Raw genomic sequence first — 15,526 nt, forward strand, 5'->3', positions numbered from 1 at the left:
TTACATGGAATAAATAAAATAATGTCAAGTTCTAGAGTAAGTTTTCTATAATTCAACACAAGTCATTTGTAGGCTATAGTAAATAGTTACTTAAATTCTTTGAGATGTTCTCGAGGATTGAGAAATCTAGACCAGAAATCCTTAATATTTCAGAAATGGAATGTGAGGGCTCTCTATCCGCACACACACATACACAGAGACACATATATGCACATATCAACTCATATTTTAAATACTCTAAATGAGCCACTAATAATATTAGAAAATAATCTCAACTTTCTATTGGTACGAAAAGAGTAGTCATGTGTCTGGATTCCAATGCTATTTTTAAAAATTTAGATTTGATTTGAAATTATTGCAAAATTCGAGGTTAGAAGAGTATTTTGACAATCAGACAGTATGCTCCAATAAATACGAACCCTTTGGGAGAAAATACATTCTGCCCTAGTCAGCAAGATGCTATTTTACCAATCCTTTCTGATATGGCAGTATCTAAATATAAGCCTGTTGCTTAATATTGGAAACATAGTAAAGTTCTAGGGTTATTTCTGTGACATACCCAAAACTTGAAGACTATAGTGTTTGTTATCCACCCCAGCTCTGCTGGAGGCCACACAAGTATAAACCGCAACATCAGACACTTGAGCTCTCACAATCCTGAAAAACAATTCGACCCAACATTTCATAATTTGATCTCATTTAACATATACAAATAAAATATTTATAATTTCTACATGGATTATAGAAAGTGATTAATGCTGGATAAATTTAAGTATGAAGCTTATAACCATCTAGGACAAAATATAGATGTCTCAAATGCAATTATGTTGACTAGACACTGACAGTAAGCTACCCAAAATATAACACAATTTGAGAGGTGAATAGTTAAAAAACATATTAACAAAGAATGATGTACACATGAAAATCATATGATTGTAGTAGGCATCCTCTTATTGTTTTGCCATATAAAGCTTTAGCTAAAACAGTTCTTGGAAATACATATGTGATAGATATGCCTCTCTATAAAAGATCTATTTTATACAAATTTACTAAAACATGAATATTTAAATAAGAATAAAAAGCCATTTCAATTTTACATTTGTTTTCCTCTCTCTTCTAAAAACATACTGAAAGAGGAAAAAACCAAACGATAGTAAAAACTTAGGTGAAAAACATTCCTTAAACATCATTTTGCTAAGTTGAAGTCTACAATCTACTATCTGTCTAGCAAAGAACAGAATAAAAGCTGACCTGATAACCTGCCCTCCTGACATCAATCGGACATGGGAGGAGAGAGGCAGAGGAAGTCCGTTCTTTAGCCAGTTTATCTGTGGTAGAGGCGTCCCTGTGGCTCTGCATTCAATATTTATCGATGTATCCACCAAAGCCGTTAGTTTCTCTGCTTCTTCTTTATTACCTCTGATTGCTGGTGGAACTATGCCATGAGGAAACAGAGAGAGAGAAGGGGGTGGGTGGGTTGTGTACTACTAGTCCAAATCATCTCCACTATAATTGCCCACATCTCTTTGTATCTCAAAAAGCAGCAGCAGTGATATCATATTTAAAAACTAAATAATTCAGACACCTACCGCTGGACCTTCATTTCTTTTAACTGATAGATTCCCGAAGTAGCATAGTCAAAAGAAGGTGAACTTTCATATTTACCATAAACATTTAAGTTAAAAATTCGGTCTTCTTCTCCAGCAGAATTAGTAGCAACACATGTGTATTTCCCCCTGTCGGTTGAGAGAGCTCCATAAATGTTTAATGTGCTGCCATGTGCAGTCACCCTGTAGAAGAGGTCATAAAAGAGGCACTGAGATGCTTTATGTGGAGCTAAAATATGGAAGACTCGTTCCAGGTTACTGTGTTCTTAAAAAAACACCACCATAAAATGTGTTTTTCTCTTGGATATAATGGTTCAAGTATTTTTCACTAGGTACATGGAAGCCTGTAAAGTGAGAGCTAGTCAAACTGATGGAGATTTCAGGCAACCAACTAAAATTCCACAGTCATGCGTCTTATATATCCACGGCCTCCTCATGAGAAAAATGGAAATGATCAAAATCAGGTTAGAAACTTCTCCAGCCAAATCACTGGCAAAGACGTGTGTGTGTGTGTGTGTGTGTGTGTGTGTGTGTGTGTGTGTGTTTCTCAGAGTTAGAATATTTTCTCCTCAGTTGTCCATATAAGGTTGGAATTAACTGTAAATTATAAAACTGAAGAATGTTACAATAAGAAATTTTATATCAAAAAATCTAGTTAGAAACCACTGAGTAATACTCAATGAGAAGGAGCAGAATAGAGTAATTTATTTAAACTGTAACAACTCAGGGTTATGTATGGGTATAGTTTACAAAAATTTTTCTAAAGTTGCTAAAGCTTTTCCTTTAAATTACATAATAGTAAGTAATAACTATATCATTAGATTATTGAAGATATCTAAGTTAAGATTATTACATTATTGACTCTTTTCACACACTATTATGAAACAAAACTTCCTGGGTTCTATAGAGATTAAATTGCTAGCTATAGTTATTTCTGCAATAGTGATTTTATTAGATTCTCCCAGTATCAAAAATACTCCATTTCTACCATATCATGTTATTAAATATGATTACTGAGAATTATACGGTATTTTTTCTTTTTCAAAATATGAATTGGAAAAACCCATGAGTTTAACCATTTTAATAAATGAAAAAGCAAGTTGCCATGACCAAGGAAAGTAGTAAGTTGACTTTGAAATAATTACTTTATTTGACTGATGAACTGTTTTACTTACAAACATATACATACTGTGGAGCGGTGAACAAATAATAAATAAAATGGATATAAGAATAAGTACATTTGGGATCTTCATGTAAGAAAAGAAGTGATAGACTATAAGTTCCTAGTATAAATATTATATAAGATCTTTAGACCCCTACTGACTATCTAGTACTTGGTTGGTTTAGAATATGGTCAATATCAGTTGATTTAATAAAAATTATTAAATTATTTGTTAACTATTCAGAGATGTCCACACTAGAGAAATGAAACTTAAAATGTATCGCTAAAATATTATTGGGCAATTTATCCAGTTTTGTAGAGGGGAAAAATATCTAAATAATTTTAATATAAAATAACTTCAAAGAAAATCACATTTATCTTCCTTTAACCCATGTATATTCAGTTCATTCACTAGAAAATAATACTCCAAACTATTAAATTTAAAATACTGGTTCAAAATGATAAGGATTACAATATATTTAATTAATGCCTACTTATGCACATATAATTCTTGAAGTAACTATAATTACACTCTGGTATGTGTATATAATGAGGCTTTGTCATGAAGTCATTTAGTAGAGTGCAGAAATCTGAACTGTCCTTCCACTGGTGTTTGTTACTGAAAGTAGCAGGGGGCCTTAATCACATTATTATCCCATCTCTATGTGGTATGTGGTGTGGGTAACACGTGTCAGCTGGAAATGGGATTGGACAAATCACTATAAGGAATGAACCGGGTTAAGATTATTTTTTACCTTTTCTCAAAATGAGCCAAGCAGTATGGCATGTTTTGTGATTTGGTGATCTCAAGACATGAAATCATATCTAAGACTATTGATGAATTTTTTGTAAGATAAAACCGGTTTGATGTTAGTAGGAAGAAATACTTATTTTATGATGGTGACTTTGGTATAAACACTCTGAGATTAGGAGGAATAAAATCGACACCAGTTAATCAACATTTGTATGAATAAATGAGGAGATTTTATAACAGAGATGATGGATAAAACACACACACACACACACACACACACACACTTTTGAGTGATTCTTCAAGAATTTCTGTGTCCAATTCCCCACAATTTTATCTTTTTCATTTCTGAATACAATGATAGCCAAGTTACAAGGAGACAAAATTTGGTATTATTCATGTGAAACTCGAAGCATAAAGCATTGTAGAAGACCTTAAAATTTATGATGCAAAGATTCTTTGTAAACATACCGGATCCTTTCTGCTTCACTGCTAGTGATGGCTTTTCCATCTCTAAGCCATTGAACAACTGGAGTGGGAATGCCATCTGCATTGCAGACGAGCTCCACATTTTCTCCTAAAAGAACACTGACTTCACTTGGAATTTCAGCACCAGCAACATTTGGAGGAACTTTGGAGAAATAAAAATTTCCATTAAGAAGGTACAAAGAACAATATTCCATTTTTATTTCATATTCTTCATGGATTGTGGTTCAAGATCAAATTATTGTTTACTCATAAATTACTTTCAAATGAGAAACAGGTAAAAGAATCGCTTCAATATTCCTGGCATACCTGTAGGTTGATACGATTATTTAAGTCATAGGGACTAGAGATAAGTCTAATTGATGGACATACTTCCAGCTAAGTAGAATCACTCTTAAATTATGGACAGATTGTTTAGAATTAGTACAATTCTGAAGAATCTGTTTTATAAAATCTTAGCATAAAGGTCTGAGAAAAGTACCTAAGTTGGTTATTTCTTTCTCCATAATGCAATTTAAATATTATTTATTCAGAACAAAAGATAGGCGTATTGTAGTTTTTAAGATGCAATAGTTTCTGTTCTCTTTTTCTAGCCATGTGTGGATCTCATTTTAATGATCTGTGTGATAAATAAATAAAAATACTGATAACGATATAAGACAAAAAATATCTGAATTCCTCTTCCATATAATTATAGCTGTCTGCTGGGGTCGCTCACATCAGTTTGCAAAAAGCCAATTTTGCACTTTTTCCCTTCTTGATGGGTCTGTGACATCACATTGGTAGCTTAAAATGAGCCAAAGTGGGTATATTTACACATGGAAACTGGCAAATGATTAGCTACAAATCAGGACATTTTTTATCTGGAGAGTCGATTGTTAAACATTTATCAGCACATAATCTCTCCAAATCTCATTGAAGTCATCGAGAAGATGAGATTAATATCAAATTTGAAGAATTCGGAGCACTAAATAAGTCAAATTAATAAGAATGTTAATAAGAAACATCCTTTAATGAGTGTCTAATATATGACAAGCACCATACAAGGCCCTATGTGCATATATTATTCCTAGCTCTAGGGTATAATAACATAAGTAAAAAGTCTGGTAAAACTTTTGGTCACACCACATACCCCATGATTAACAGATATTATTATTAATGCATTAAACATTATGAAATATGCAGTTTCAGACACTGAATCCCTGAATATTTTTTCCATTTTGCTTCTGAAACCTCAAAGTCTCACTAATCCAGGAAACCATGAATGCCCATATACTTATTTTAATTTTTCTTTAATTTTGTTTTTTTTTTTGTAGTTAACTTTAGCAGAGCACACAACAGGTTGACAGTAACTTACATTTATAATTTATGAGAAATTCTTTTCAAAATAACTGTAATGATATTTTAAAAAGCAAGCATTTCAACTTAGTTTCAAGTTAGATATCCATTTTGGTGAACTTTTGGGCCAAAAGTAATAATTAGAGGTTTACTGAAAATCAACAGGGTACAAGTTCTCTCTAAAGTGCTCTATACCATGTTGAAACAGTAGGCATTATGTAAATATCTGTTGAATGAATTAATGCTCCTTATTCTCACCCCAAAATAACATAAGATTCATGATTACTTGATTTTATCCAATCCCCTATCTCTAGTTAGAACATAATGCATGAATTAATCTTACATATACAAATAAAAATAGACATATGGGCTTAGCATCAAAATAAATTATGCCAATTTTGAATAAATAAGTATAATTCAACAGAATATATACTATAGGAAGGTAATAATTTTGGTACACATGGAAAAAAATGAGAGATCATCAATTTTCTACTATTCTTTTTTTCCACATTTATGTTAATTTCCATAAAAATAGAACCTACTGGTAAAAGTAGAAAAAAGAATCGACAATATTTTTTGTTGATCTAGACACTTTGAATAAATTACAAGTAATTCTTTAGATGTACACTTATTTTGTACATAGACAGAATACAATAAAGAAATTTAAGGTAAATCATGTACCTTGCACCTAGGAAGACCAGGTGCTATAGGCACAAAGCATTAAAAAATAATAATAATAAGGGATTGTAAGCTGACAAGGTCCTTGCAATCTGTGAGGTCAACCAAGGGTTGCCTCGCCTAAAAAAAAATCACTTACCTTGAATTGAAAGAATGTAGTTTTTCTGTGCTTTTCCTTCCATATTCGATGCAATGCATGTATAGTTTCCACTATCTGAACGCTGAGACCGGGCAATTTGGAGTTTGCTACCTCCAGACAAAATATGAACTTCAAGTGAGTCGGAATTTTCTAAAGGTAGAAACAAAGTAAAACAATCAAAACATGAAAAAGCTTTTTATTTTTAACATCGCTACAATTTACCACAAAAATGCTTTGCTTTGCACTTTTAATTTAAATGAGAGCCTTTTTGGAAAAGGTAAAAGAAAAATCTCTTTATAAAATGAATGATCATTTTATGAGTCTTATTTTCTAAGTTTATATTTCAATACATTACGTTTTCTGAACTAAACACAGCTATAAGCATAATAAGAAAATGTGGTAACTTTTTATATTTTATATTTTATATTTAAATCTGGTATATTAAGAGCAAAAGAAAACCACCAGAAAAAATGCACAGCTATACTACCTATGGGTCTGTGGTTCTTCAACCATGCTATCATGGGAGGTGGGATTCCGGTGGCATCACACGTTAAGATCACAGGATTGCTGATTGTCTCAACAACCACTTCTTTTTCAGGTCCTTCGATACTGGGTGGCACTGTAAAAAGACAGAAGAAAATCATGTGTCCTCATTAAGCGAATTCAGGGTACTTTCTTTCATTTGCATATCTGGGGGAAAAAAGAGTTGTATTAGAGTCAGATGCTCACCATATACATTGAGGTGGAAATTTTTATCATCCCGTCCTGCTACATTTATAGCTCTACATACATACTGGCCTGTGTCAGATACCTAAAAGAAAAAGATACTATTGTATGTGCTCCATTAAGTTATAGATGACCAATCACACTTCAAGTGTAGATTAAATCATCAGTCATCTTTATGCTCAAATGCCCCAGTTCTAATTGCCTTCTATAATCTTCCTTTTTTTTTCAATAAAATAAGGTCAATGGTCTTGACGATGTTATTTTTTTAAATAAAAATAATTTTAATGTAGTAAAGAGAATATGCAACTCTCAACTCTCTCTTCCATAATCCCACCAAAGAGTCACGACATGCAAATAAGAATAAAAGATGCACCTCGGCTTTCTTGATGTGCAGCATTTGTCCATCTGCTAAAATCTCCAAGTGAGTAGATTCTGTTATCATCTGCCCATTCTTATACCAGGTGATGACTGGAGGAGGGACAGCGTTGGACTCACACTCCAATGACACTGAGGTCCCCTCTCTTACATTAACTACAGAAAGAGATTCACTGCCATGATCTTTAATGCTTGGGGGCACTGAAGAAAAGAAATAAGAACAGAAAGATTTTTTTTTTCATTAAGGTGCACAGATAGAAAATATCTAACACAAGTTTAAAATTGAAATAATTTTATGAAGAGAGTAAAAACGAACCGTAAACAGTCAGGGAAACTCTTTTCTTGCTTTCACCAGCTTGGTTGATAGCTATACAAGTGTATTCACCACCGTCAGATACCTTGGCCCGAATAATTTGCAGAGTCCGACCACCTGTGGGCAAATATAATGGAAACTGAAGAATGGTACAGAGGTTGTTCTAATAACGATTTTATCAATAAGGTGAATGGCAAAATATCCCCTTACAGTAAAATTTATATAGAAGTATTTTATGTTTAAAATAAAATAACTGAATCAGTTTTCTTGGATCCTTCTTTCATTATTGATTCTATCTACTTCTTTATAAAAAAGAAAATTCAAAAAATTTTTCTTGCCAGTCACCAAACATGGATAGAACTGTTTGACATAGGTCCTAGCGAGAAAACAGAAATTGTACTATAGTCAAATATGTTAACAAGTATCTTCTGGGTTTAACTCTCCCACAGTACCAGTCTATCTGTCAATCTGTCTGTTTACTTGTCTGTCATCAAGAAGCTTTAGGAGTGATTGAAAACAACTGGTGGATTTATCCAATGAAAGTACTATTTACTAGCCTATCAACCCCATGGAATTATTAAGCAGTCGTTCCCAAATTTCATGATTTCTTGAAGTAGACCTTGTTACTGTACATTCCCACTAAAATCATAAAATTCTATACGATCTTATCTTCGTGGACCCAAACAGGTAAAAAGAGACATTGAATGTGAACAAATAAATAGAGCAAAAGTTGGGAAAGAGACTAACTTGAAATGCCACTTGCATGAAAAATAAAGGAAAATGAGAACATTTTGCCCACTTTTCAAAAGCAACAAGTTCCTTACCAGGCACAATAACAGCATTTGTGTTTAGCTTGATGGGCTGCTCATTCTTGAACCAACTGAGATCAGGAGGTGGAAATCCAGAGACCTCACAGGTCAAAGAGATGAAGTTGTTCACCACGACAGTGAGATTTTCAGGGTTAGGCCCAATGACACTTGGAGGAACTATAATAGAAAATATGTTATAAGTGAAATCTGAGGCTATCAGTAATACATATTCTAATTTATTAATATAAGCCCAACCACTGTACTCTGCTAAAACATTGAGTTGATGGTACTGTTAATTATTTGTCTTCTTAGAATTTCCGAATGGATTTATCAAACTATGTCCCTAAGTTTTATTTTCCCAATTGAAACCGAGGACCAGAATCTTCAAAGATAGAATTATTCTGCATTTTACTTGGAAAATGTAGTTGGCAATTCCTAAGATGGTTTTGTCAATGTACAACAAAGACCTAAGAGTGCTTTCATTAAATATGTTTGAATATTTTTGTTTTAAATATTACATCCTTATTTAAAATTTTTATTTGCCTGCATACAGCATTTATAGAGGAGAAATTTAATTTTAGGACATCTAACTATCAAATAAATTATACAGGTTATTTCAACAATGTAAATCAATGACTTTGAAATGAGCAGAAAATTTAAGAAATAAACAATACTACAGTCTGTTATTCAAAATCAAAAAAAGAATTTCACAAGCAAAAGTAATGCACAGAAAAAAATGGAGTGACAAAGAATGAGATTAATAATGCAATGCCATTTATGCATATTAAAGCATATGCATATGAAACAATGTATGCTTTGGAAGAACACACTCTCATGGAGGAAATAACATCACACACATTTGAATGGTTTCCTCTGAAAGAGGAGGAGAAATAGGAGCCAGAAATGAACATAAATGAATGAATACATGAATGAATGGATTAATAAATAAAAGTAGAGGTGGGCCTTGCTCAGAGACATGAACTAAGGAATTCAACTAATACAACACTCTAATAAATTAAAATTGGGGTCTTAAAACAATATCAAAAACAAAGGCAGAACATCAAAAAGGCAGAATTGCTTTTTCTTTACTATCACATTTTTTCTTCATTAATTTTAATATTAATTAATTCATTTATCAAATATTTATTGAACACCTACTGTATTCCATATATTGTACTAGGTGCTGATGCAGTATGAAAAATGTAATAGACAATAACCACATAGAGTAAATAATATAGTGGTGATGACAGACACTGACCTAAAAATAACAGCTAACATTTTTTTGAATGGTTACACTGTGCCAGGCACTGTTCTAAACACTTCACAAATACTATCTTGTTGAATCCTCATACAAACTTATGTGGTAGATACAGTTCTTATCCTCATACTATAGATGAGGGAGGGAGACATAGGGAGGTTAGCATCTTGCCTAAAATTTCACAGCTGGTTACTGGTTTGGAAGCTAAGCAGTCTGTCTCTAGAGCCCTTATTCTTAGCTACTGTTCTATACTACCTAGTAATTAAAAGTGTGATGAGTGTCAATGAGAAGAGTAGGGTGACAGCAGAGAACTAATGTAGTTTGGGATCAGGAGGAGAAAGTGACATTTAAGAAGATACTTGAAATATGACCAGGAACGTTAAGTGGAAGACAGGAAATGGGCGTGTCTTCCAGAAAGAAGGCAGAACATACAGTAACCCTCTTATCTGTGGGGGATATGTTCCAAGACCCCCAATAGATACCTGAAATGGAGGATAGTAACTACTGAATCCTATCTATATTATGTTTTTTTTTTCTTATACATATATACCTTTTTACTTAAAGAAAGCACGTTAGGGCTTCTCTTCGACATGTCTGAATTGCCAGCATCACTACTGTTGTGCCTAGGGACCATTATTAAGTAAAATCAGGGTTACTTGAACACAAGTACTATGACAGTCAATTTGATAACCAAAATAGCTACTGACTTAAGGGAGACAGGTAGCATCTACAGCATGAATAGGCTGGACAATGGGATGACTCACATCCTGGGCAGGCTGGAGCAGGACAATGGCACAAAATCCCATCATGCTACTCAGAATGGCTCGATTTAAAACTTACGAATTGTTTATTTCTGGAATTTTCCATTTAATATTTTGGAGTGAAAACAAGAGAGGACCCCCGGGCAGCATGGAGGTTTGAGTTCAAGCTAGTACCTATGAATTTATAATGACACCAATATTCCTGATTTTAAGACTTCCTCCAGCCATGGCTAGCTATAGGTGCGGGTATGGTGCTGCTGTGCAATTTAACGAGAGGTGGTACAGAAAAGGAGCTTAAGGATAAAAGCTCTGGAATTGGACTGCCTGAGTTGGAATCCTGGTTCTGCATTTTCAAGCTGTATAACCCAGGGCATGCTATGCAATCTCACCGAGCCTCAGTTTTCTCATCTGTAAAAGAGGTATAAAATGGTCCTGACCATGTAGGGTTATTGAAATAATTAAGTGAAATTATATATATATATATATATATATATATATATGTAAATTATATATATATGTAAATTATATATATATGTGTAAATTATATATATATATATAAATAACACGTGGTACAGCAGCTGGTAGGTATCAAGCAGTCAGTATGTTGTACTATTATGTGCAGGGCTGAGCTTTTACTGAGCACGAGTACTGACAGGTATGGGCTAAGGGAAGTGACTGAAATGCTGGTCCATGCAAGTTAAGCTGGAAGCAAAGCAGAGTGAAGACACAGAAGGCTGAAAACTGAGAGGTCGTTAGATTGATGGTTAGAATCTCAAAGAAGCAAGCATCGTTGTAGTGAGAGATAACAAATGATCTGGTTTTAAGGGAAAATAATTTAAATTATTTATCCCCGAAACGAATTTTCTAATATTTAAGTACGGATTCCTGACTGCAATCGGAAGTTCAAGATGCTGGTAACTGGTGAAAAAGGAAACACCATCCCAAACTCCAGACCTTAATGGTGAACACTAGTGGCTGCTGCCCCTCAAGTCACACAAGGCTCCCACTTCAGGTGTTTTTGCTGAGCATTAAGAAGAGGTGAGGAACATGAAGGAAATATAACAGAGGAACTACAAATATCTATGTAGTAACTACCACAACTAGAGACAACATTCTCAGTTTAGGGAGACCAAAATCCATAAGAAATGACTATTTGTCTACAACATTTATAATAAAATTATGGGACTGAGGTAAGGATATGAGATATAAAGGTAACACACAGCGACATATGTAACTGCTTGAATTGGGGTATTTACAAGATGCTTTGATCACACAGAAGAGGAAAAATTAATTCTGCCCTGGTGAATCAGAAAAAATAATGAACATTTTAATTTTTCAACATTTATTCTATTGTATCTTACAGATTAGTATGTGTGCTTTCATAAGGATTATATTTGTTTAATTAATTAATTCTTCCTGGAAATTCATAACACATTTATTTCCATTTTGGTCAGATTTATTCATTAAAAGAAACTTGAAGATATTATGAAGCACCTACTGTGTGTTACTGTGCTAAACGCTGAGAATATGAAGATAGCAGTGTTTCAAATATCTGTCACACAAACACCCCACATTGCTAGACATCAATACTCCCTACATATCACACCAAAAGAAAAGGATATCTATGATGCTCCACCAAAGTCCTTTCAGGGGAGAAATTTTTCATGAAATTTCAAATTTCAGTTATTTCCAAAATGAGCTAGAATATTAAATATGTATCACGCACATAAAAGAAATCTTTGATGATTGTTCACCATTTCTAATTTAGTATTCTGGAAGCAGCTGAGTGTCACAAAAATAAAACTACTCTTTTGTCTTAGACAACCAACTGCTTTTTTTTTTAGCAAAAAATTAGTATTTATGGAGTGACTAGCAAATATTGAAAACTTAAAATCTGATGAATGAATTAGTTGTGCTGATGATTTCGGGAATTATTTAACTCTCCAAAATGACTTCTTCTCCAGGGAATAAATTAGGCCCTACAGGATGTAGCTCAAAATGAATTTGACTGTTGATGACAGACAATGGTTTCAATCAGGACTCGTGGATTAACTTTTATGAGTAAAAGATCTATTTGTAGTTCTAACTTCATAAAAACTTGTAATCTTTGGGATTTCAAATTTTGATTTTTCTACTCTCAAATATGTAGAAGTAACTACTTTCTCCTGAGGGACTGAAATAATATAAAAACAGGCACCCTAGAAGATTTGTACTTTGTATGTTAGAAATCTCCCTAGCTGTGGAGGGTCGGAAGGAGGGAGGAGACTGTGTAATGCAGGCACCACACACTGTTCAAGTTAAGAGACACACAATAAGCCTACATAATCTAAAACATAGTTTTCCTGCTTTGTCAAGCATACTCTGACAGATGTTTTTGGAACTGAGCTCTTACCATGCACATTGAGGTTAAAATATTTCTTGGCACTTCCAGCTGTGTTCTCAGCAATACACACATACCTGCCGATATCTGCTATTTGAGTATTTTGAATCTAAGGAAAAAAATGAAGAAATTCCAACTGAATTTTTTTATAAAGCGAGCTGTCATAATTTTGAGGATAAACAATACATATTCTTTCGAGTTGATACCAAATGAATATAAGAAAAATAATCTTGTACATGGTAGTGCTGGTGTTGGCTTTTATTAGGTCAATCAAAGAAATCTTTATAAAGATTTGCAATTAGAAAAGGCAATTTTATACATATCTGTGGTATACTGGCTCCAAAGTGTCCCGAATTATTCTCCCATTTCCCTGTCTGCATCCCTGGCAATGTGACTTTGAAATTCTCCCCATCAAGAGGTGGAGTTAAGGTGTGGAATTTGTGTTGGCCTTGTGCCTGGCTTTATCCATAGAATGTGATGGAAGTGACAGGGTGCCATTTTGAACCTGGGCCTAAAAAGTCACTGTCACTTTTCTTCACTCTTTTGGAACCCTGCCACCACCACATAAGGAAGCCAGGACTAATCTGTTGGAGGGTGAGAGATCACGTGGGGGAAGAATCAGCCCCGTTATTGCAGCTGAGGCCCCAGATGTGTGCAAGAGCCCAGCCAAGATCAGCAGAGCCACTTATCCATTCCAAGGCATGCAGACACTTGGGCAGGTCTAGCTGAGACCAGGAAAAGCCTCCAGCCCACCAGAAGACTTAGCAATAGTTAGCTAATAGAGCAGTTATAGTTTATTTTATTTTATGCAGAAATTTCTATCCATCTATGTATCTTTAGGCCCTAGACACAGAAACATTTAAGTATTTTGGTAGAGACTGTATGATCATCAAACAGAAGTAATCAGGATGTTTACAAGATACTTGGAGAATTCAAGGCTATTTATAGGCAGTGAACCTGATTCTTTTTTTTTAAATAATGAACTCCATGAGATACATCCTGTGTTGGATACATGGACAGTTATGTTTAGATTCTTGGGCCCACAGAACATCATTTCTATGCTCAAAAATTAAGTCGTATCCTAACAAAAGAGTTGGTATTATTTCTGCAAGTGCCTAATTTCCTTTTAAGATACTTGAAAAAATACAGTCATGCCCATTAGTGAACAATTCAGGATATTTACATAGTTTCCCTTATTATCATGTTATTATCAATTCTTTGCTAATAGAGGACAAATTTTAATCTACAGGGAACCTTATACCACCCAGAATTTTACCATCAGAAGTATGGGACAAAAAGGATTCTAATAATTTGCTGACAATGTGGTTGTTATCACAAAAGCCACACTGTAGTAAACTGAGGTGTGTGTATGTATGTGTATGTATGTGTATGTATATGTGTATGTGTGTATGTGTGTATGTGTGTATAGGTGTATACGTGTGTGTATGTATATATGTGTGTATATTGTATTTTGAATGTATAGACAATTACTAGAAGATTCACAAAGAACTATTAATAGTGGTCACCTCTGATAGTGGGAATAAAATAAGGAAGAAGAATTTTATAAAATTTTATATCCTTTTTATGATTATTTCTATAAATATAATATTTACCAACCAATAAAATTATTTTTTAAGTCAAAAAGACAGTTATAAATTACAAGGTTGAATAGCTATTTTAAAATCAGATATTTTTACTTTTACCTGCAGAATTCTGCCACTAGACAGGAGTTGACGATGCTCATCTTCTAGCAGGGGCTGCCCATCTTTTTGCCAGGAGTTCCTCGGCGCAGGGCTGCCGCTGGATGAGCACTCCATCAGCACGCTCTTGTTCACCAGCACGGTGACCTCTGCAGGGACAGCCACATCTGCTCCCTTGATAATTGGTGGCACTGATAAGTGATTGCAACAAAGAGATAATGACAGGAAACAAGGCCTTTTCTATATTATTCTAGTTTTCTGACAACTCTAAAAAGTACTGGATAATAAAAAAGCAAAATTTGAAGAAGAAACCATGATCCTCAAGTAACATTATACAATAATTGATTATGGTTATAATAAAAAATTACATGGATTTGGATGTACTCTATTCCTCCTCTTCACCTGCCCTGGACTAATCCCTCACATAGTTTCGTCCCCATTTAGGTCAATCCCAATTCTTCCTCAATTTTTCTTGTTCTGCTGTCCCTCTCATCTCCTTCACTGTGCCCTCTGGGTTTCGAGCACCTCCACAAACTAATAGTTAAGCCTATTTGGTTATCTAGACAAGACAGATAAATTACATCTTTATAGTGTGTTTAAAGTGTACAAATCTGGTCACAGAAGGGAACTGTCTGACCTACTCAAAGTGTGTTTCCCCAGCTCCAGTCTCAGTGGTAGCAGCACCAGCGTCATCTCTGAGCTTGGTTGGAAATGCAAATTTGGGGGATCACCCTGGACCTCTTCAATTGGCATCCATGAAAGGGGCTGAGAATTTCATGTTTTAACAAGGTCTCATGGTAATCCTCATGTATGCTAGCTTGAGAATTCACGCTCCAGATTTTCCAACGTATATTTATCCTCATTTAAAATAGTACCGTAGAATCCAGGTTCACGTCTACTTTATGTTAGACTAGTTAGCCATGAAACATCACATGTTACCCATAGAGTTTTTAAAAATGGAAATGTTACATAAACTAGGAACACATGTGTTGGCTGCTTTTGCAAACGTAGAAATTCATTTTCACAGTAGATAATCTGTGTTT

The 15,526-nt window shown here is 34.2% G+C and overlaps 1 protein-coding gene across 3 annotated transcripts in view; it reads right to left on the reverse strand.

The window, feature by feature from the left end:
• HMCN1 (hemicentin 1) overlaps nucleotides 1-15,526 on the reverse strand; it is a 460,798-nt gene that overhangs the window by 77,977 nt on the left and 367,295 nt on the right. For all 3 annotated transcript variants that reach the window (XM_039881236.1, XM_039881237.1, XM_039881235.1), the window contains exons 56-67: nucleotides 14,487-14,674; nucleotides 12,796-12,892; nucleotides 8,400-8,561; nucleotides 7,579-7,692; nucleotides 7,261-7,463; nucleotides 6,891-6,972; nucleotides 6,649-6,780; nucleotides 6,162-6,311; nucleotides 3,992-4,151; nucleotides 1,666-1,790; nucleotides 1,252-1,435; nucleotides 560-657 (exon numbers count right to left, since the gene is read on the reverse strand). In XM_039881236.1, the coding sequence (XP_039737170.1) occupies nucleotides 560-657; nucleotides 1,252-1,435; nucleotides 1,666-1,790; nucleotides 3,992-4,151; nucleotides 6,162-6,311; nucleotides 6,649-6,780; nucleotides 6,891-6,972; nucleotides 7,261-7,463; nucleotides 7,579-7,692; nucleotides 8,400-8,561; nucleotides 12,796-12,892; nucleotides 14,487-14,674 (1,695 nt within the window). The remainder of the gene's footprint in view (nucleotides 1-559; nucleotides 658-1,251; nucleotides 1,436-1,665; nucleotides 1,791-3,991; nucleotides 4,152-6,161; nucleotides 6,312-6,648; nucleotides 6,781-6,890; nucleotides 6,973-7,260; nucleotides 7,464-7,578; nucleotides 7,693-8,399; nucleotides 8,562-12,795; nucleotides 12,893-14,486; nucleotides 14,675-15,526) is intronic.

Source organism: Pteropus medius, unplaced genomic scaffold (genome assembly GCF_902729225.1).
Source record: "Pteropus medius unplaced genomic scaffold, Ma_sr-lr_union100, whole genome shotgun sequence".
NCBI classification, from domain to species: domain Eukaryota; kingdom Metazoa; phylum Chordata; class Mammalia; order Chiroptera; family Pteropodidae; genus Pteropus; species Pteropus medius.